The sequence below is a fragment of the Ascaphus truei genome, chromosome 15 (genome assembly GCF_040206685.1).
Source record: "Ascaphus truei isolate aAscTru1 chromosome 15, aAscTru1.hap1, whole genome shotgun sequence".
Lineage (NCBI taxonomy): Eukaryota > Metazoa > Chordata > Amphibia > Anura > Ascaphidae > Ascaphus > Ascaphus truei.
This window is the reverse complement of record NC_134497.1, coordinates 9927086-9950729: the sequence shown is the minus strand read 5'-3', so window position 1 is coordinate 9950729 and position 23644 is coordinate 9927086. Positions and strand designations below refer to the sequence as shown.

Below are 23644 nucleotides of genomic sequence, written 5' to 3'. Positions count from 1 at the left end.
TAACCCCCCCCCCAGAAGCCTATGAGTTTAATTCAAATAAATGTCAGCATCTTGTTCCCCGAGCGAGTCCCGCTCTTGAAAATCAATTCAAAATGTTAGTGTTAAGAATCCTGATTTTCTTAATCCCCAGCGTCCGAGGTTACCATGGTAACCTTTCAACTGCGCCGAGGGCTCCCTTTTAATCACCCGCACCCCAAACATTTCAAACGCTTCCATCTCCCGAACAGAGCATTAAAAAAAAAAAAAAAAGACAAGAGATCCAAGTAATAAAATAAAAAGGGCGATGTGTTCAGACTGCGGCTTCCGGCGGGTTCTGCGGCCGGAGCGGCGGGCAACGCATTGCAACGGGTTAAAGTAGGTGCAGCTGCTGTCATTGTGTCTGAACGCAGCAGCAGCAGCAGCACAAATCCGGGGCTGGCTCACAGCACAGCCTGCTCCTTGTCAGAGAGCAGAAACGAGAGGAGGAGTGTGAGAGAGAGAGAGAGAGAGAGAGTGTGAGAGAGAGGCTCCACCTTTCCCCTGCAGATTCCCTGCAAACAGCCGCCCATAGCCAAGATGCCTGATAATATCCCCCTGCAACCGGTCCGGCAGAAAAAGAGAGCGGACAGCCGGCACAAAAAGGGGTAAGCGGTTCCCAACGTGTATTCGGGGGAAAGGGCAGGTGGAGAGTCGGAGCACGTAGCCTGCTTCTGCGGGGTATATACAGGCCAGGCGTTCCCTGGCAGCTCGTATACCCGGCTCACGTATGTGACTGTATTTGTAACCGTGTATTATTTGTCATCTTACCTCTGTGCCCAGGACATACGTGGAAACGAGAGGTAACGCTCAGTGTATTACGTCCTGGTTACACATTTTATAAATGCTGTACATAAATATAACCCCCCCCGGTGTAGGCTGCAGGTGGCGGGGGATTTGGGGGTGAGAGCACCCTCTCCCAGCCACGGCATAGATTTGTCAGGAACGGCCAGTGATTCAGCCACGGCAATTGCTGCTCCGTGAGCTGCCACCTTGCCTTTGTACGGGAATCCTTCCTGGTTTGTGAGTCTCCATTACCTATCGTCAGCGTACATTCAATTATCCGTCCCCAGCAAAACCCCACCCCCTCTGCAAGCCAATGCACCTACACACAGAATGTCCTATTTATACCAGGAAACGCAGGGCAGGGAGCCTATATAAACCCCAACAGGCTAGCTTCAGCGGCGTCATCTACATGTACCCTATTCAGTATATACCCTGCCACATTGTGTACATTATTACATACATTTGAGGTTCATAAATGTATGTATTATTCGCCTGGTATGGTATGTACATATATGTTCCCGTTTTGAATGTCACAAGCCCGCCCGAGCTCAATATCCTTCTGTTCTTCTAGGCTGGCTTGCTGTGTGTTACTGGGGGTGTATATATATATATTACACACACACACACACACACACAGACACACACAGACACACACACACACACACACACACACGTCCGCAGAACTCAACTTAAATGAAAACATATTTTCTTTCTTCAATCCATCAGAACATACTATAAAAAAAAAATGGGTGATGTTCTGACCACCCAGGTGCTTTGTCAAGCTGCGTATGTATATTGTACTGTATGTCTTTATATAGCGCCAAAAGTGTACTCGGCGCTTCACAAAGAATACAGTACGGGGAATTATAATAATAAGCGCAGCAAAATCAGACTACAAGAAAGGAAATCCCTGCCCCGGAGATCTTACAATCTAAGAGGTATGTTGGGAGACTTACAGAGACAGCAGGCGAGGGAATAAGTGCAGTAGATGGCAGTGCTTGGGCATATATATATATATATCACACAACTGGGCTATGGGCACTACTGTAGCAGGCCTCTGCATATATCAGCAAGTGCACACATCCTACACAATAAATACATTTGTATCTTACCCATAGATCAGAGTGTGTGTGTATATATACTATATATATATATGTAACGGGTGTTCCCTCTGGCCTGACCCACCCAATCTCATATTGGCCCGTGTAGTCTAACCAGTCCCCCATTACAAGGCGTGTGTGGTGGTGCACCTGCAAGTAACAGGACTCTTGAGTCTCCCGCTTGGTGTTATTAGGGGATGTCATCAGGACAGGTATCTGAGGTAGTGGGTACGAGTCCAACTTACATCATGTGCAGCGCCTCCACCTCATCAGGATCTATGCTTCCGCAGGGAGATGGTCCTGGTGAGGAACTCCTTCTTGGTGCCATCCACTGTCGAGTAAGCTCACACTCACACAGTGGTGTTCTTGTTTTCAAGGACATCTTTATTAAGTACAGGGATGAAGCAGACTGCCCCATGCAGCTGCCAGCTCTAGCCGCACATCTCTGCGTGATGTCCCTTTGCCAGGTACGCCCTCCAATAATGAAGTGGGATTCCCTTTCTCCTAGGGAGATCACCACTGTGCCAGGTCCCTGGACACAGCGTGGCGTAAACGCACTGGAATTATCACTATGCTCCCGCTAGTTACTGCACTAGGGTCACAAAAGTGTTCCTGCAATATCTGTATCTTCGGGTTACTCTCTGCTCCGAACTCAACACTAACTGTCAGTGTTGTGCCCTTTATACTCCAGGGGCAGGCGCAGCTCTGAGGTCACTATCCAGGGACTCAGAGCATACAGCCACTCCCATCCTTACACAGGGCACCACACTTGGGTGTGAGGGAAAACCTCCATAACTACTGTGGGCAGGCCTGTATATACCAGGACTTACTGCCAACAGAGAAGACGTATGCAGTCATTATTATGCATGGCTACATACTCCCCCTGGTGAATACCCACCGTCCCGGCTGGGACCTAAATTTGGTGTACCTTGCGTCAGGAAACACTGCAAAAGAACACACAAATAACACAGCAACATCATTACATAACATAATAATGAACGCTCAGTACACTCACTGACCAGCAGGGAGCGCAAAAGAAACAACAGACCACTCTATTGGACACTCAATAGTAATGCCGAGGATCTGGCTTCTTTACCTCTCGCCCCGCGGCATCATGCACAGTCACACTGTATTCCCGTGGTACTCCCCTTTCATTACAGTACACCACCTTGTGCATATGTACACTGCGCCCAATCTTCCAGACCCGCATCAGTTGAGCTACCCTCTGCTCGGCCTGTATACCTTTAATGGCTCCCCCTCGCTCAATGATATAATACTGAATATCATTCTTGAGCCATCTCTCCCTATTCTCCTCTATCTCTGTCATTAGAGGTTCAGGGACATAGGGGTAATCAAACCCATGGGACTTCCTGTACTTGGCAATGATAGCTCGCTCAGCTCTGCAAGCCCTAGTTAAACTGGTTTGACCAGCCTTCCCGGGCAACACCCATGATAGGGGCTCATGTGTCTCCACCGGATCATCTAACCCTGCGGACCCCTTAGGAATAATTAGGCCTGCCTGTATACGGTCCCATCGTACCCTTAGAGCCCTAAGGTAGGATTCATCATCAAAATCCCCGGCAGCCCACCAGTGATCAACCACCCCCTCTCTCTCTAAAATAAAGCGGGTGCGGTCAAGCCACGAGACATACCCCTCATACAAGGGGGCCCACCACCTAGTCTCCTTCCGTTCCTCGGAGCTAGAATCTGCATTTTCTTCTAGGGACTCCTCATCAGGCCCACCAGAAGACACTCCAGATGTACCCTCAGATCTGGTATTAACTCCCTTACGGTGAGAGGTATTCCTAACAGTAATACTCATCCCGCTAGGACAATCACTCGACACCGACACTTGTCGGGACATGCTCCCTCCTCCCTCCGACCCATCATCCGACGTACCCAAGTCCAGGCTCCCAGTCCGATCATCAAAAGGACCCCGTGACTCCCCGGACAACCCTAAACTGGAACTAGATCCAAATAGGATAGGGACGGGTACAGGGGCTTTAGCGAGGGCCGTAGGACTAACCTTGGGTGTGGACGGGGTGTGGGGACGGGACCGAACAGTAGGTACTGACAGGGTTTCGACCTGCTCTCCAGCGATACCTGTCTTGACGTCGCCACAAAGTCCATCTTTATTCTCAACAGCGGAGCTTCTGGGGTTGCAGTTCAAACGTCCATTCCCCTGGATAATAGGGGATCGCTTCCCGCTGCTCGATCGCAGAGGCGGCACCATCTCCCACTCGGGGCCTCCCTGGTTCTCCGGCACCACTTCCACACACGCACGTGCTGCGATGCCATCTTGCGGTGGATTCCCAAGCGGAATCTCTTCCTCCACAAGGATCTCCTCCAACACCATTCTGCCACGCGATCCAGTCTGGCTCTGGACTCGCTCCTCTGGATCTTCCACCTCCTGGGCCTGCAACAGACACCGTGTCTTAGTCCCGTGCAGGGTAGGTGTAGATCTGCCTCCGTCCGATCCACTAGTCACCACGGCAGTGGGACTCCGGCGATCGGATGGTCGCGGTACGGGAGACATTCGATTCCGCGTCTCCACACCACGAGGAATTTCATCCCTCCATGGCGTACCAATGGTATGACAGTCCCGTCTGATGACTGTCTTACTCGCCAGCCTTGCACACTCCTCGTCCGAGGATTCCAGCTTGCAGTTCGGCCGAGGCATCCCAGTAGGAGACCGGCGATGGGCTCCTCGGTGATCACCTCTCCGATGGCTGAGTTTCTCTATCGGAAGCACCAATGATGGCTCCGACTCTGCGGGACTGGCCCTCTTGTTCCAGAGAGCTCCCGGCTGCTCTTCTGTCGCCACCGGTACATTTCCGGTCATTCCCGTAGATTGCACCGGTACGAATGTGGTCATGGGCCACATGTACTGCAGTCCACAGTGGGGGCATCGGGCTTCGCTGCCCACAGCTCCGCCCGGCAGTCTGCACTGCAGGCAGAGACACGCCACAGTCTCCACACCCTTTACCCGGATCACCAGGAAGCCTCCTGGAGCCGAATAAGGATGCGTGGAAATCACAGGACCTTGGTCCACTTTATCAACAGCTTCAGCCATTTTTATCAGCGGAGGTACTCTGCTCAGAGGTCGATACTGATCAATGGCTCTTCGCAACTGAAAGGCATGGGCTGATATAGTCACCCTTCCTCCCATTTCCTCTTGCGACATCCGGTGAGACCGCAAACCACTCCCCCTGGTTGAAACTAGGGGGATGTCTTGTAGATTTGTAGGCTGACCCAGCACAGGTGCGGAGTGAGTCATAGTCCATGAGGGCGCGGCTCCAGCTTTCGCGCCAAACTCCTCAGCGGGGTGGAGTTTCCGCGTTGGCGCCAATCCTGGCCAACATCTAGCAGACTGCAAAGTTGCAAGACCTTTTGCAGCATGCCCACGCGGTGTCCCGGGAACGCGGGAACCGCCATCTTGGTAAGCATTGTCTTTTCTCTCACTGAAGGCAACGTCTGGCTGTCTGTTAATTGGGGTATAACAAAGTCCATTTCGTTCCTCCCATCTAAGCACACTGTCCTGCTCATTATTCTCAGGGGTATCATCCCGAGAACAAAAACACGACACACACGGCGCAGCCACGGCTTTCACGCCATTCCACAACAAACTCACAAAAGTCTCTTCTGTAGCTTGTTCTTCGTCTGACCGCAATCCTGGACCTTCTGCTCTATGCAGATCCTCCATTCTCGTGGTTCTCTCTCTCCGCCATCCTGGACCTTCTGTTCTGTACAGATCCTCCATTCCGACAGGTCTCTCGTGATCGTTGAACACCGATTCTCTGTACGTGGAGCTCCGCTCTGCGGGGCAGCTACCACATCTGTACAATAAACATGCCTTGTGCACCACCTTGTGTACCTAACGTAGATCTGACTCGTGTTTGCACTACCTCAGGCTAGGCTCACCCTTCCTGTGTCTACCGTAACACGTTCCTCCAGTCTGTGCTCCTTGGTAAGTGATCTGGAATGGGGACTAGAGTACTCTGGCTCTTCCATGCAGCACTTTGGGCGTCGACCTACTTTTGGCTAGCCTAGTGCGGACCCGTCCAGAATTCCTGCTCTCAGTTACCAGTTTACCCCTTAGGCGTCCCCCGCTAGCGCTACCTCAAGGCGACTAGAACAGCAATAGCCCCCGGCTCCAGACTCACTAACCCCTAACGGATCCCAAGGCGTCTTTGCGGCATGCATATCCAGCACCTCCCTGACTACCCCTGGCTCCGTCCCTCAAGCACAAAGTGGCAGCAGACACTTTCCTTAATTCCTACTGTGTGCCTAGCAAAAGCCTGTCCTGTTGACAGGTATCTCAGCAGCGCCTCCAATTGTAACGGGTGTTCCCTCTGGCCTGACCCACCCAATCTCATATTGGCCCGTGTAGTCTAACCAGTCCCCCATTACAAGGCGTGTGTGGTGGTGCACCTGCAAGTAACAGGACTCTTGAGTCTCCCGCTTGGTGTTATTAGGGGATGTCATCAGGACAGGTAGCTGAGGTAGTGGGTACGAGTCCAACTTACATCATGTGCAGCGCCTCCACCTCATCAGGATCTATGCTTCCGCAGGGAGATGGTCCTGGTGAGGAACTCCTTCTTGGTGCCATCCACTGTCGAGTAAGCTCACACTCACACAGTGGGGTTCTTGTTTTCAAGGACATCTTTATTAAGTACAGGGATGAAGCAGACTGCCCCATGCAGCTGCCAGCTCTAGCCGCACATCTCTGCGTGATGTCCCTTTGCCAGGTACGCCCTCCAATAATGAAGTGGGATTCCCTTTCTCCTAGGGAGATCACCACTGTGCCAGGTCCCTGGACACAGCGTGGCGTAAACGCACTGGAATTATCACTATGCTCCCGCTAGTTACTGCACTAGGGTCACAAAAGTGTTCCTGCAATATCTGTATCTTCGGGTTACTCTCTGCTCCGAACTCAACACTAACTGTCAGTGTTGTGCCCTTTATACTCCAGGGGCAGGCGCAGCTCTGAGGTCACTATCCAGGGACTCAGAGCATACAGCCACTCCCATCCTTACACAGGGCACCACACTTGGGTGTGAGGGAAAACCTCCATAACTACTGAGGGCAGGCCTGTATATACCAGGACTTACTGCCAACAGAGAAGACGTATGCAGTCATTATTATGCATGGCTACATATATATATATCCATTTGTCACCCACCCTTAGCTAAATCTCTGTTTTTTTTTTCTGCTTCCCAAACCTCTGTTTTAGCGATAGATTCCTGTGCAAACCAGTATTGCCGACCTGAGGAAGAGAAATAAACAAGGGGGCTGCGGCTTTAACGGTCATTCCAGTGACACCCCTTATTTGAGATTATTGACCCCCCAACCCAGGGCCTTCTTAACAGCATTATAGGCCCCCGGGCAAAGCAGTGCACTGGGCCCGGCCTACACAGCCCCAGCCATTAATTGCCTCCCGCGAATCCGTTCTGCTTCCATAACATTGCAAGCAATAAAACCGGCGACATTTCTCTGGCGAACGCAGACACGCCAACTCTCCGCTACAAGTCGTACTGTTTCTCCTTCTACCGAGCTAGCGGGAGTTTTGGATGCTGAGGCGGGTGATCGGAAAATTAGTGTTACATTCTGGTCTGTGCATAGATTAGCGCGGGGCCCCTATGCTCGTGGGGCCCCCGGGCGCTGCCCAGCGTGCCCACGCGTTAAGACGGCACTGCCCCAACCTGTATGTCATTGTCTCCCAGCTACAAAAGAACGGGCTTGTTATGCGTTATGTGTGCGAGCGCTTTCATTGCAGGCACCCATTCCAATTGTTCAACGCAGTGATTCCCAACAGGGGGTTCGGGAGGTGTCTCCAAGGGGTTCACCCCCCAAAACCCTGTACTGGCGGCTCCCCGGCAGTGTAGCGGGGTTCCTGAGCCCGTGTGGGGACTGCGCACGCAGTAAGGCCCCACACTGCACTTTAGGCTACGGTCCCGGTGTCGGCGCTACACCCGCGCCTGCCCAGGCTGGCGGCACGTGCAACTTTGTTCCCCGGTCTGTGCAGAGCTGCAGGGATAAAGACGGGGGGGGTGGAGGGCGCGGTGGGGGGCGCAGCCATGGCATCATCCGGCAGATTAGCCCTCATTGTCTGAACCGATGGGGGGCGTGGCCAGCGCTCCATCGCCTGTTCTGAAGTCAGTTTTACTGTCTTCATAAAAATCTGTCAGCGCGGTAGGTAGCGGGCGCGGCCCCATTGAGGGGCGTCTTTTGTCCCTACAGCGTACGCAATAGCGCACACTGCAGCATGCAGCGGGGAGCTAGCCTTAGTGTGTGTGGTATAGCTGTGACGGGCGGCAGGAGCTTCCAAAGTCGCTCCCCACAATGCTTTGCATCCACTGTGGCAAGGCATTGTGGGGCGTTTCTTTGGAAGCTCCCTTAGTGAGTGCCAGCTCATTGTGTATTAGCATATGATGCCAAGTCCTGTCCTCAGGGGCCACCAACAGGCCATGTTTTCAGAATATCCCTGATTGAGCCACCTGTGCTGAAGCAGGGATGTCCTTAAAACCTGGCCTGTTGGTGGCCCCTGAGGACTGGAGTTGGCCACCACTGATATATGGTGATTTTTATTATATTTAGTTTTTACATAGAACTGGCCCTGAGATAAGCTGACTTGCCCAAGATCGAGCATTTAACACTGGCATTCAAAATGGATTCTCCCAATTCAAAGGCCGTTGCAACACCAAATATTTTATTGACGAGTGTTACAAATGTTCCCATTTTGAAGCCCTCAGTGCGTAACCCGGCTGCTTCAAGGCTGCAGAAGAGAAAGAAATATTTATATTTTATTCTTAATATGGAAGATGGGGTAGTAGATGCACGGAACAGCTACCCAGCAGAAGTGGGGGTGCGTGTGTTAAAAAGCACAAAGGGGCAGTCCCACATTTCCCCCAAACTTCCCAATGTAACGAGCTTCCTTAAAATAATGTAATCTCCTTTACAGCGGCAGTACCCCGACCCCCTCTCTTACTTTACAATGTTGTTATCCTACGTGAAGCGGGGGTGAGGGGGCTCCCCGACACCTGGGTGTCATATCCACCCCGACTCCTGAGATATTTGTCGTATTTTGTGGGTGCTGGTTTCGACCGCACAAGAAAAACTACTAATATGGCCTTCAGGACTACAAATATGGCTGTGGGGTCACTAATAGACGTGACCGCACCGGCATTCTATTGGCTGTCAATTGACCCTGCGGCCATTTTTAATCTTCCCGTTTGCCTGCTGGCTAGGCTGGGGGTTCACCCGGACATCAGGGGACCCCGTGAGTCATGTAGGAGAATAAAAATAAAAAAGGGACAGGACAAAACTGGTGCTTTTTTTAAAATAGCAATAGCCTACGTGTGTTTTTTTAAATTTATTTAATAAATCAGTTCTGTACTATGAGAAAATACTTGTAGCATTTAAAAAAACAATAATAATAATTTAAAGACATTTTTAATATATTCTAATGTAACAAGCATTTTTGTTTCTATAGCAACCATTTACAAAGTCCCATCCCCTTCCTCTTCTGAGACAGGCTCTGTCACACCACTTTTGCCCTCTTTCTAGCAGAGCACCAATTGTATCTAGGGCCTGCTGGTCACATGATCTTCCCCTCAGAACTTTGCATCTTGGGTAATCTTCTGCAGACCTAACAGTGATTTTAAAGAACCCACAGCCGAATCTTCAGCGATCGATCACAGGAGAACGCCTCTCCAGCACAAGTGGGATGTCAGAGGGTAGATTTGTTTTAATCTCACAGGGGTAAGATACCAGTGAAACAATATTTTATAAACATTCTCCTTTGTTGTGGTACATATGGAGGTTCCTGAGGCTGTTTCCCAAATATCCTCCCAGTCCTCTCTTTCTATGACTATGTTTGGAGCCGCGGCCCATTTGGGCATATAGTCGTGAACCGGGGGGTGGGGGGGGTCCATTTCAGCATAGATCTTTGTAATTAGACCTTTTTGATGAACCCCGGTCTGGCATAACTTTTCGTAGCCCGTGAGAGGGGGAAATTCTAATTTTGGGAATATTTTTTGTACAAAATGTCTAATTTGGAGATATTTAAATGTGTCCAATTCTGGAATTTCGTATTTGGAGCGTACATCTTGGTAGCTCGAGAACCTCCCCAGGCTCAGTAAGTCGGCAATCGTCCTGATCCCTTTCAATTTGAGTTGATCGAATTGGTTAGTGTCGCACTCCGGTGGAAATTTGGGGTTGTTGAAAATTGGCATAAGCGGCGAGGATACGGAAGCGAGTTTGAATTTAGTTTTGGCTTTTGTCCCTATCTCCTACGTGTGTTTCATTGACTCCAGTTTGAACTTATATGATTGCGCGCTCTCTCTATCCATACTCCACAGACAAGCTGGCAGAGAAGGCGTTTTAGCGTGGGGAGATTCTATGTCCAGCCAGCGATATTGTCCCAATTCAGCATTCCAAATAACTGCTTGTTTTAATTGGGCTGGGAACGGCAGCTTTAATGTACACAGCTGATTCTATTGGAGCTGTGATCTAGTTGGCAGTGTTTGTGTAAGGTGGAATGTGCAGCGATATGACAGTATCCAGTATAACAGAGGTGTGGCTGCGGGAACCAGATTCATCACCTGCACGTCTCCCAGCCAAGCAGCACTGGGAGGATATAGTCTTATTAATACAGGCATAGCCCGGTTTCAGGACACTCACTTTAAGTACACTCGCGAGTAAGGACATATTTTCAATAGAACCATACTCGTGTCCGTACTCTCGCTTCGCAAGTACAGACACTAATTCTGCCCTACAGACCGCCGTAGTAGTGACGCGCTGATTCCCCTCGCCCAATAGGCAAACGGCAGCTCGCGCATGCGCCTGTCGGCACGTCCTGAACAGCAATACCGGCTCCCTACCTGTACCGAAGCATCGATAAGTGGGAAAAAGGTAGCGCTTCACTTTAAGTACATTTTCGCTTTACATACGTGCTCTGGACCCATTGCTGTGATGTCATGACGCCCAGAACGCCGGAACCAAAGTAGGGGGGGGGGGGGCGCTGAGAGTGGGACAGCCGGCAGAGGGGCGCAGGAGAAAAAGATTGTGCATCCCTGATGTATTGGAGTGTAAATACAGTGTACATAATATCTCCATTCCTTCTAGGTATATAAAACAATATTGACATAGTAGATAGTTACATGTTAGAACGATAAAACTACAACCAACTCAATGGAGTGTCCTGGGGCTTCCCTGCTTGCAAATACAGTACTGAAGGGTAATTAATACTTAATAAGTCACTGAGTCTGTGTTCCATCCTTACTGGGTTTTAATCAGGATGTCGTCCCACTGCTCTGCTGCCGGTCATATAGGAACTGAAATATTGGCTAAGTTATTACATTATTATGGGACATATTCCATCTGCGGTGAAGCTGTTTTTTCTAAGTGTTTTGTCTCAATCCAAAACGTTGTGACTTTAAATCTTCTGCAGCACTTACATGTCTTTACAACGTATTTATTTATTTCATTTATCAAATGTTTTACCAGGAAGTAATACACTGAGACTTACCTCTCGTTTTCAAGTACAGCTCAACCCCGTTATAACGCGATCCCTTACAACGCAAATCCGCTTATAACGCGATGTAAGCGTGGCCCCCAATTTTCGTATTTATGAATACTTTACAACACGATTATTGGTGTCTTAAATACTTTATTGTACAATGCAAACAATGGAACATTATTTCTTACGCGATCCGCTTATAGCGCGATGTGATTCTATGGACCCCAAGCGCAGCGTTATAAGGGGGTTGACCTGTATGTCCTGGGCACAGAGTTATGATGGCAGATACATGGTTACAAATATATGGTTACATTAAATGAACAGGGTTATACATAATATATAAAGACATTGCATGAACAGTTTAGCATATTTCATCTTTTAGGCGTACTGTATGTAACAGTTACAGCCCAGATTAAAATGTGAGACAGTCATAGTTATGAAAGAACTTAAACTGGTGGTGGATGTGAGAGTCTCCGGTAGACTGTTCCAGTTTTGGGGTGCACGGTAAGAGAAGGAGGAGCGGCTGGATACATTGTTGAACCTTGGGACCGCGAACAGTCTTTTGGAGTCAGATCTCAGATGATGAGTGCTGCAGGTGGTAGGGGTGAGGAGCTTGTTCAGATAGACGGGTGGCTTGCCCAGAAAGTAATTGAAGGCAAGACGGGAAAGATGAACTTTGCGCTTAAACTCAAAGAATAGCCAATCTAGTTATTTGAATTAAATAGGAGTCGCTCCACGTGTTTCTATGGAGATTCCTGACCAAGCATCTTACATAAATATATTCGGACAGACCATTTTTCTCTCTCCTGTTACATCCTCCCATCCTTGCTTCGGGAAGTCCTCCAGAGTATAAAGCATGCGGTTCTTTTCCTAGTAAACCTATTTGGGAATGTGAGAGCCTAACACCGTTAGACTTTCCCTCTCACTGCGGCTGATTGGGGTAATCTGAAACGACCCACCCTTATTTTGGCATGTGAAAGCAAACAAGGCGCCGGATATGTGAAGTTAACATTTGATCAGTTTCTGTCCTGTGTTTAATCAAGTGACTTTAAAAAAAAACCAACAACAAACTTGATAGACAGTCAGGGGTGTATAGTGCTTTAGTGCAGGGTGTATAGTGCTTTAGTGCAGGGGTGTATAGTGCTTTAGTGCCGGGGTGTATAGTGCTTTAGTGCCGGGGTGTATAGTGCTTTAGTGCAGGGGTGTATAGTGCTTTAGTGCAGGGGTGTATAGTGCTTTAGTGCCGGGGTGTATAGTGCTTTAGTGCAGGGGTGTATAGTGCTTTAGTGCCGGGGTGTATAGTGCTTTAGTGCAGGGGTGTATAGTGCTTTAGTGCAGGGGTGTATAGTGCTTTAGTGCAGGGGTGTATAGTGCTTTAGTGCCGGGGTGTATAGTGCTTTAGTGCCGGGGTGTATAGTGCTTTAGTGCAGGGGTGTATAGTGCTTTAGTGCAGGGGTGTATAGTGCTTTAGTGCCGGGGTGTATAGTGCTTTAGTGCAGGGGTGTATAGTGCTTTAGTGCCGGGGTGTATAGTGCTTTAGTGCAGGGGTGTATAGTGCTTTAGTGCAGGGGTGTATAGTGCTTTAGTGCAGGGGTGTATAGTGCTTTAGTGCAGGGGTGTATAGTGCTTTAGTGCAGGGGTGTATAGTGCTTTAGTGCAGGGGTGTATAGTGCTTTAGTGCAGGGGTGTATAGTGCTTTAGTGCAGGGGTGTATAGTGCTTTAGTGCAGGGGTGTATAGTGCTTTAGTGCAGGGGTGTATAGTGCTTTAGTGCAGGGGTGTATAGTGCTTTAGTGCAGGGGTGTATAGTGCTTTAGTGCAGGGGTGTATAGTGCTTTAACTACCGTAGCTGTCTAAAGAAAGACGTTACACCAGGGGCAGCCACCTCCGGGCTTCAAGGGCCACCAACAGATCAGATCAGGATATCCCTGCTTTTGCACAGGTGGCTCAACCAGTCCCAGCTGCAGTGCAGGTGGCTCAAGACAGAGCCACGGATTGAGCCATCTGTGCTGAAGCAGGGATATCCTTAAAACCTGACCTGTTGGGGGCCCATGAGGACTGGAGTTGGCCACCGCTGATGTAGATGATAGAGTTTGTTGTTGTTGTTGTGGTAGCTCGCCCCTTTAATCTGCAGCTCCGAGCAGTGAATTCATTTTCTGCTTTATGGGAAGGATGATTCAGCTGCTGCAGTAAATTCAAAGCAGCAGTCTATGACCTTCCCCCGTTCCCCAGGCACATACCGGGAAAGGAGCTGCCGGTCACGTCCCGGTATTTAAATCCCCTGTGGCAAGCCGGCCACTAGGACTCCACGACGGAGGACGTCACGGCTTTCTATTGGCGCCAGTAGAGTGGGAGATTTACGTCAAGTTAAGTTGTTCCTCCTTTTAAGGTTACGTTACCGGCGGCATTTCCCCCTGGAAAGTATCTCTGGAAGCAGGGGGTCCCCAGAGTTGAAATTAAAGGGGTCCACCTCTGGAAACTCCTTGCTTCCCACCTATGTACAACAAAAAAGTGGGCATGGGGGGCAGCCTCAGTGGAAGGTCCTACAAGCGATGCCAATTACTATTTTAGAAATGGGGGTGGCTACAATGTGTCTTTTGAACAGGATATATCTAGGGCAGGGTTTTTAAACAGGGGTCCCGCAGTCACCCATAGAGGGGTCCCTGTAATTTTCAGGTCACTTGAAAATTGTACCAACTGCAGAATAATTTACAATGCATCTGATCTCAGACACGCTATTAGAGAGGGTTGGGGTTCCCTACAATGCATCTGATCTCCGATGTGCTATTAGAGAGGGTTGGGGTTCCCTACAATGCATCTGATCTCAGACGCGCTATTAGAGAGGGTTGGGGTTCCTTACAAGGCATCTGATCTCAGACACGCTATTAGAGAGGGTTGGGGTTCCTTACAATGCATCTGATCTCCGATGTGCTATTAGAGAGGGTTGGGGTTCCCTACAATGCATCTGATCTCAGACGTGCTATTAGAGAGGGTTGGGGTTCCTTACAATGCATCTGATCTCCGATGTGCTATTAGAGAGGGTTGGGGTTCCTTACAAGGCATCTGATCTCAGACGTGCTATTAGAGAGGGTTGGGGTTCCTTACAATGCATCTGATCTCAGACACGCTATTAGAGAGGGTTGGGGTTCCTTACAATGTATCTGATTGCAGACACACTATTAGAGAGGGTCGGGGTTCCCTACAATGCATCTGATCTCAGACACGCTATTAGAGAGGGTTGGGGTTCCTTACAAGGCATCTGATCTCAGACGTGCTATTAGAGAGGGTTGGGGTTCCTTACAATGCATCTGATCTCCGATGTGCTATTAGAGAGGGTTGGGGTTCCCTACAATGCATCTGATCTCAGACGCGCTATTAGAGAGGGTTGGGGTTCCTTACAAGGCATCTGATCTCAGACGTGCTATTAGAGAGGGTTGGGGTTCCTTACAATGCATCTGATCTCCGATGTGCTATTAGAGAGGGTTGGGGTTCCTTACAAGGCATCTGATCTCAGACGTGCTATTAGAGAGGGTTGGGGTTCCTTACAATGCATCTGATCTCAGACGCGCTATTAGAGAGGGTTGGGGTTCCTTACAATGTATCTGATTGCAGACACACTATTAGAGAGGGTCGGGATTCCCTACAATGCATCTGATCTCAGAGGTGCTATTAGAGAGGGTTGGGGTTCCTTACAATGCATCAGATCTCAGACACACTATTAGAGAGGGTTGGGGTTCCTTACAATGCATCTGATATGGCAGCTACTAAAGAAGATCTTTTAATCCCTTTACCTGCTGTCAAACACAGGACACCTGACCCGGCAGAAAGTCCTCCTGTGACAGATCTCACACCGAAATCAAATGACACGTGTGGAAATGATGTGTAGTAATGAGTGACTTGCATGCGTCACACGTGTGCCAATTAGCTGCAGACGAGACCCAACACGCATATCTTTCTGTTTTTATACAAGTGAAACTGGAAATTCCTGTTTGCTTTCTCTGCCCTTTAAGACATTTGCTGTCCCTGTACCCTGCAGAAAAGTTCTGATGATCAGCAAACGCATACAGTGCGTTTAATTGGATATATCCTTTTATTTTTTTAAACCCGCAATACTACTTTCTCCTTTTTTCCCTTCATTTGGCGCTCCTGTTATAAATCTGTCAAAATCATGATTGTGTGCCGAACATTATGTCCGCCTTTCACTTTCAGTTTCAATCAGTCAGTGGAACTCAGCAGCTACAATGTATCCTGATGTTACTATGGTAACATTATCTATTGTTACTGTTTGCAGCTCAAACTGCTGGGAACATCGGCAACAAATTATCACAAACAGGAAAGTGTTGCAAATATCTTGCACTGCTGGGGAGGTGGGCTAATACTACAGAACGTATTTATTTAAAAAAAAAAAAACGAATTTACGTTTTGCTGCTCTAAACAGTTTATTTTTGGCCCGGCAGTTGGGGACATGTGTTCAATATTTCAATATTACATTCCCTGGGCGTAGACGGGCACATAAGCTAGTTGTATATAAAACAAAAAACGACAGTAGTACCATTCTTTTCAGATTCACCCCGCACAACCCCCCCCCCCCGCCCCCCAAAACCCACTCTCACAACCTGTCGCTTTGCTGATCCCTGGAGGAGACTTGCCCCTATTACTGTATTTGCCCTCTCCGACACCGGGTTTCACCATTTACATCTTCATAATAAAGATCCTAAATCTATATCTGGCTGTCTGAAGAATAAGGGAACAGATCCCCAGGGCGTGTGCGGGTTTTATCCTGGAACGGTCAGATAGCTTAGACAGGGAATTCTCGCATGGAAGGACTTGTTAAATAATGTCTTGTTGATTTTGTTGTCCGGGTTCTTGTATGCCAGCTCATTCTGTAAACAGGCTTAAATCCTACACGTGTGTGTGTGTGTGTGTGTGTGTGTGTGTGTGTGTGTGTGTGTGTGTTTTTTAAATAAATCAGTACTGTACTGTGAGAAAATACTTGGAGCATATTTTTTTTTAACTCTGAATGACATTTTTAATGTATTATAATGTAACAAGCATTTTTTATTTCTGTAGCAACCATTTACAAAAGTGTAAAACAATCAAACATTGAACCTTTTATGGAATCTCCTGCTTATCGGAGTAATGTTACTCTCAGCTGGTGTAATAGTGTGTGGGTGGGGGAAACCATGCTTTCTACTTTAAAGTGGCAATCCAAGCCGGCGATTTTTAATTTTTTTTATTGTTCTATAGCATTGAAGCAGGGGGTCTCCTGAGCTGAACCTCGTTAATTTCAGCTCTGGGGACCCCCTGCTTCCGGTGATACGTACCTACAAGGTAGGTGCCAGTAGCTGCTCCGCTTGGCTACCATGGATCATGTTATGGCCGCTGTTCAAAGCTCCCGAACCCTCTGGGCCAATAGGAGGTCATGACATCATCGGGGCAGCTTCCTATTGGCTCGCGTGACGTGGGAGCTTTAAACTTTAAAGCTCAGCCGAAGCGGCTACAGGCACCTACTACGGAGGTCAGTATCTCAGGAAGCAGGGGGTCCTCGGAGCGGAAATTAACGGGATTTAAAAACCAGAACGTTGCTTTCGTTACCCGGAATAATGCTGTTCAGCTCCGGACACCCCATGTTTCCCATCCTCATAAAAGAGGGTGTCCGGTAGGGTAAATTGCTGCTTTTTAATACGACTTAAATAATGGACCATATTTACTAAGAGGTACTATTCCGTACAACGTCTTCCAACCCATTGACTAGAAGAGGCCGTAAGGGTTTTACGCAAAAGCGGTGCTTAGTAAAAATGGGCAACTGATTGCGCTGTATGATTTGAGAAAAATATATAGTTGATAGTTGTGCTATAAACTTTGTGAACCTCATTAAATTCGCTAATCATGGGCAGCTTTACACTTAATGTTTTTCACACCCCATGTTTGTAAATGACTTTTGTAGTTGGCATGTTTGGGGGTGCCACCCTGAAAATGAGCACGCCGTAATATAAATAATGCAGGTTATAGCTCTATAGCTAACCACTTCCAAAGGTCCAATGAGTCTTCTTCATGAAAACATATAACACCCTCCCCAACCCCCCCACCCCTAAAAAAAACCCATTGGGTACACCAACTATTACAGCTGTATTACTCCCTGCCGAAACAACCGAACTGTCGTGCTTAAACCGCCTAAAATCGCCACAACGATATCCGACGTGTGTGTTTTTTTAAATAAATCAGTTCTCTACTATGAGAAAGTACTTGTAGCATTGTTTTTTTTTTTTTAAAAACTCTGACATTTAAAAGTATTATAATGTAACGAGCATTTTTGGTTTCTATAGCAACCACTTACAAAGTCACATCCCCTTCCTCTTCTGAAACAGGCTCTGGCACACCCCTTTTTGAGCCCTGCCCTCTCTCTAGCAGTGCACCAATTGTTTCTAGTGACCGCCTGGTCACATGATCTTCCCCCACAGAACTTTGCATCTTTGGTCCTCTTCTGCTGCACTGACAGCCATTTAGTAAACCCCTGAGCAGAATCTTCGCTGGTCGATCACAGGAGAACGGATCAATCATCAACTTAGCTAATTACTTATCATTGTGTGGATTGCATTGATGCACATATTAAAGGGGGGGGGGGGGGTGGGGGAGGAAATAAATTTTTTTTAAAACCGTCAGCTTGGACTGCTGCATTAATATGTCTTTTCCCCAAGAAGCTCCCAATCCCAAATCGTGCTCACTAGAAAGTTTGGGCTTTTATTTTGGGACCTATAATTCCCAAAGGTTGTATTTCTTATTTTTATTGTGTGCCATCTATGCACTGCGGTGTATTGGTTACCCTTCCCGTTTCCGGCATTCTAACATTTCCCACCGCGTCCCGCAGGTGCTGTGAGTGCTTGGGATGTTGCGGCAGAGGGGAATTAAGACCGCGCACGGTCTGGCTCGGCCACCCTGAAAAACGAGAGCAGAGGTATCCCCGAAATGTCATCAACAATCAGAAATACAACTTCTTCACCTTTCTACCCGGGGTAAGAGTGGGCACTGGGGCTCTTGGCAAACCAAATGTATTGGATTGAAAGGGGCAGTCCGTCCCGGAACCAAGGTGTTCTAATGGCATCGACATGCCTGGCATGTATTCGGGTACTTTACTTCACAGCTGGTTTGGGGGTAGGGTTGCCAGGTGTCCGGTATTGAACTGGACTGTCCTGCATTTGGACACTCTGTCCAGTAAAAAATGAGAGGTGCTGTAATACTGGACATGTCTGTGTCCGGTATTACCTCCCTGGACACAGTGACCTGACGCACCTTTCACCATTGAGTCCAGTATTTTTGGGGAAGCCCCCTGGCGACCCTATTTGGGGTGGGGCTGAACCTTTGTAACGTTAATGGTAATCCCCCAAAATATTTAGCTAAATTAGACCCAGTGTTTTGCTGTTTATATTGACGCAGTTAAATTATAATTAGCATATCACGCGGCCCTGGAGGATAAGGGGATTCTGGAACCCCGCGGTGTTGGATAATAATGAATAAAACCCTTAGATCACATGTGGTCTGTGGATTTAGTGTAAGATTGCAGACTCGGTGGCTGTATGTAGCAGCTATGAATGGATATGGTTCTTTACAGCAGATGTATTCCACAGACAAGCAGTTACCAAACATTAGGAAATATTAACGCTAACTATGACGCCCTTACATTTTCTATAGCTATATTATAAGACACAATGTGGTAATATATAGAGGTAACTGTTGGTTTTTTTTTGTTCACAGTTCTCCTGCGACCACCCAGCAGGGGTCTAACTGTAGAATAATTAGACCCCTGGAGGTAGCGAGCCATCTGTGGCAGGATAAATCTCTATACCATCTTTTAGGGTTATATTTAGCTGTGACGTGGGGTGTAGCTGTTGGGACACTGTAGCATTTTTCTCACACCCCCTGTATGTCAAACGTGAGTGATTGTCTGGTGCATGTGGATACACAAACTAGTTTATTCTAGAAAGATCTGCGTTTCCTCCACGTGTGAGCCTCTCTGCCACCCTGCTGCTCTAGTCCCAAACCACTGCGGCTCATGTTCTAATCGCCAGCGGAGACTCCTTTAGGACAGTAGTAAAACTGGAAACTCATGTGGGTGTTTGGAGACAGCCGGGGTGTATTAATGTGAGGCAGCAGGGGGGCGGCAGCTGTGGCTTTTAGCAGGATTAATGATTTTTAAGTGTTAGGAGGAGATTCACTAAACTCATACGGAACGTGTCGGGACTTTGCGAGCCACTTCCCCTTTGAATATAACAAAGTTTAAAGTGTTGGAGATGTATGTTAATATACTGATTGTGTGTGTATGTGTGTGTGTGTGTATGTGTGTGTGTGTGTGTACACATATATCTTACTTACAGTATATAGCCCCATCCATGTACATAGCGCTTAACAGCGGTAATATATTGGTCATTAATTAGAAAAAGCAGTCCCTGCCGAAGAGCTTACAAGCTAAGTATATTGTGGGGTGTGTGTATGTGTGTGTGTGTGTGTGTGTGTGTGTGTGTGTATATATATATATATATGTATCTATATATATATATATATATGTATGTATATATATATATATATATGTGTGTGTGTGTGTGTATATATATATATTTATACACAGCACACACACCACAATATACTTAGATTGTAAGCTCTTCGGACAGGGACTGCTTTTTCTAATTAATGTCCACACGTGTGTGTGTGTGTGTATATGTATATATATATATTTTTCTTTCTCATACCTTTGTATTTAGCTTTCAGACCGGTGTTGCTTAGTCATGGTTGTATGTATGTATGTATGTATGTATGTCTTTATTTATATAGCGCCATTAATGTACATAGCGTTTCACAGCAGTAATACACGTGACAATCATATAAATTGTTAAAATAACGACACTGTTTTCTATTCTATGTATTACTTTATTGGATCTGACTAGTCTGTTTTTTTCTCCTTTTTTTTCAGGTTCTCTTTAACCAGTTCAAATACTTTTTCAACCTCTATTTTTTGCTACTGGCCTGTTCTCAGTTTGTACCTGAAATGCGCCTCGGGCCGCTTTACACTTTCTGGGTTCCCTTGGTAAGCAGCATAGATAAACCCCGATAAAATGTGCCCGAGTTTCATTAGGACTTGGGAACTATTGTAATATAACCAAGTCCGTGTCAATTAATCTTTGCGCCTATCCTTCCCCCCCCCCCCCTCCTCCTTCTCCAGGGCTTCGTCCTGGCCGTCACCATCATTCGCGAGGCCGTGGAGGAGATCCGATGTTTGGTACGCGACAAGGAAGTCAACTCCCAGGTCTACAGCAAGCTCACAGCGAGAGGTCAGCTTCTTGGCTCCTAGTTTTAACTCCTGCTCCCTGCATCCTGTATGTGGCGCGTGGAGCAGTGGGGAGCGACCAGCTCATTCTAATGCTGCTGACAGCTCACAAAACAGAGCCCGGCCAGCGGAGTCCTGCACTCACGCGGGCAGGTGGGCTAATTGCTGCTCCGCTGCGCCTGGCTCAGTTGAACATCTGTAGTTCCTGTGGAATTGCATCTGGACAACATCCAGCCAACTCTTTCCCTGCCAGATGTTGCCGTCCCATCTGGCAGTGAAGGGGTGGATTGGTGAAATCCAAGTGTTGGAGTTTCTTGGTTAACCAGATGATTGGAAAGGTTTGTACAATCGTAACGTTATTGGGACCCCCCTGTTCCCTTATTCCGCGATTGTAGTGCGTGCGACGGCGCTTGCGGCGCGAACAAAATGCAGCAGCTCTATCGGGCTGGCCATAGTGAGCGCGATGACGAGCGCTGGCGCAGCAGAATTTTGAGCCGACAAATAATTTAGTTTTTTTTTTTCGCGCGGTGCCCGCGTCACGTCAGCGGTTCATCCAATGAGGGCAAAGCAGCCTGGTGACGCCTCCCCATCGCCTCCATCTAGAGTGCACACATCGCTCGGGCGACAGGCACTCCACCCTTAGGCTGGGGCCATAGAGGGGGTAGCAGGGCTGAGACGCGCTGACGCTGACGCTCGCCTGCTGAAATCTGCGCGATTTCATGCCCATGCAGGCGAGCCAGCGGGCGCGATCAGGAGGCGGAGGGAGACTGAGGGAGGCGGGGCAGTGACGTCGCTGGGCCAATCGCCCAGCGACGCGTCACCGTCACGGCGCCGACGTCACGGCGCCGTGACGTTGACGCTGCTCTGCGCTGATTGGATGTTTTCAGCCGACAGCGCGCTGAAAAACAGTTTGGCTGTCGGCTGAAAAATCCAGCGCCTCAGCACGCCTGCGGACGCTCGCGTGAGCCCCCTCTAAAGACATCCTCATGGAGGATGCAGGGGCTCAGCGCGGAGCGTCCGCACGCCTCAGCACGGACGTGCCTTCTATGGACTCAGCCTTAGATTGTGTCTGCTTGAGACCTCGTTAACCAAACTGTCCTGGTTAAAGGATTGTTGAGATAATAATTACAGTGTTCCCATTGAAATTAAAAATATTCCTTTTTCACAACACTTAATTCTATTTTCAGTTTTAAGGACAATTCAATATTTTCAAGGAAGGCAATTAAATGGTATTGATGTGTGTGTCCCCTGGTATAGTATAACAATGCATTCGGGATGTGCTTACAAGAGTCCATGAAACCGTGAATAACAGTACCAGCAAGTTTAACACGTTGGAGATGTGAAACGCTCACCAATGACAAAACATGGCAGACGGGGACCCGCCTCCCCCAAACCCTCAGTTGTCTTTGTGGTTGTTGTTCTGTTATGGTATCAGGAAGGCCAAGGCATGCTCTCATAATGATGCTAATACAGGGGATTTAGGCCGTAAAATGAAAGTGACCTTTGTGGCTGAGGTTCATTTCCTTCTGCGCTCTGGTAGCCCATGAATCAGAGGGTACAGTAGAGGTGTTGCACATTCCAGAACACCGGCTTGTGGGTTCCCCATCGAAACTTCCTGAAATCTGTAGCCCATTAAAACGAGCTTTTGCTGAGTTAAACCAGACCTGCTCATAAAGGCAAACTTCACATTAGCTGACAATAAATCGCGTGCCACCGAGAGGGAGGTGAACGCCAACGTGTATCTGAGTAATGGTGCTCTAAAATAAATACCCAGTTGGAAAACGTGGTACCCTGGCCTGCCCCCTTCCGTGCCAAGGGGTCCTGTCATGGATTGTCAAGCATTGTTACTGCCAATAGTACTCTTTGGCCCTAGGACGGACTGACCCACCACATGTCAGTTCATTGGGGTCCTAGGAAGGTTTGTTAGGATGGTCAGGTTGGTATTTTTAAGGCTCTCAAAGCTCCAGGCCTCTCACCCACACCAGCAGGAGAATAACGGTCATAGTTCCTCTGCTGGTATTCGAAGGGACTGCGTGGCCGTTATGGCAACGAACTGGTCAGCGGCTGTAATTATTACTACAAGCTGGTGATGTTTCACAATGCCCCATTCTCTCAGCAGAATAGCTATATCAGTAACACCCCCTCCCCCCTCCTTCCCGCATACATTTTATGCTGCAGCGTGTTCAGTGTAAGGCTGAGGCCCCAGTACCTCCGCTGCATGCGCGCCCGCGAGACTGGCGGCGCGTGCAGCCGATTCCCCGGTCTGCAGTGAGCTGCAGGAAGAGTGACCCGGGGGGGGGGGAGGGGGGCGTGGCGGGGGAGTGATGGGGGCGCGGTCATGATGTCACCCGGCAGGTTCGCCCTCATTGGCTGAACCGCCGGGGGCGTGGCTTAGCGCTCCGTCGCGAGTCCTACTCTCAATTCTATTGAGAGCAGGAGCAACTCGCGCGAGCACTGCGGCCCCCCCTCGCAGCGGGTCCGGCGCCATTGAGGGGAGGGCTCTCGTCCCTGCAGCGTCCGCCACAGCGGGCGCTGCAGTAGCCAGCGGGGACCAGGCCTAAGAGGAGATCTCAGAACTGTAAATAGGTGTAACTTTCTGACAGAAATGCCTGTATGACGTCTGTTTATCTACTGCTCCTACTGTTCCAGTGTCTCTCTGTTTACCCATACACTGCATGACTGGTCAAGACAGAACACACACACACACACACACACACACACACACACACACACACACACACACACACACACACACACACACACACACACACCAGCTCCTCGTGACCTTGAGCAGGTCACTTTATCTCCTTGTGCCTCAAGCACCAAAAACACATACAAAAAACACATAGATTGTAAGCTCATCTGGGCAGGGACGGTGTCTGCAAAAAGCCAATGTACAGTACAA

The 23644-nt window shown here is 48.5% G+C and overlaps 1 protein-coding gene across 1 annotated transcript in view; it reads left to right on the top strand.

Moving 5' to 3' along the window:
• The first annotated feature begins 461 nt into the window (after nt 1-461).
• The window catches only part of ATP9A (ATPase phospholipid transporting 9A (putative)), an 89656-nt gene continuing 66473 nt past the window's right edge, over nt 462-23644 (top strand). Inside the window, exons 1-4 of the mRNA XM_075571553.1 lie at nt 462-623; nt 18289-18433; nt 20386-20499; nt 20635-20743. Of these exons, the coding sequence (XP_075427668.1) occupies nt 556-623; nt 18289-18433; nt 20386-20499; nt 20635-20743 (436 nt within the window). The 5' untranslated portion in view covers nt 462-555. The remainder of the gene's footprint in view (nt 624-18288; nt 18434-20385; nt 20500-20634; nt 20744-23644) is intronic.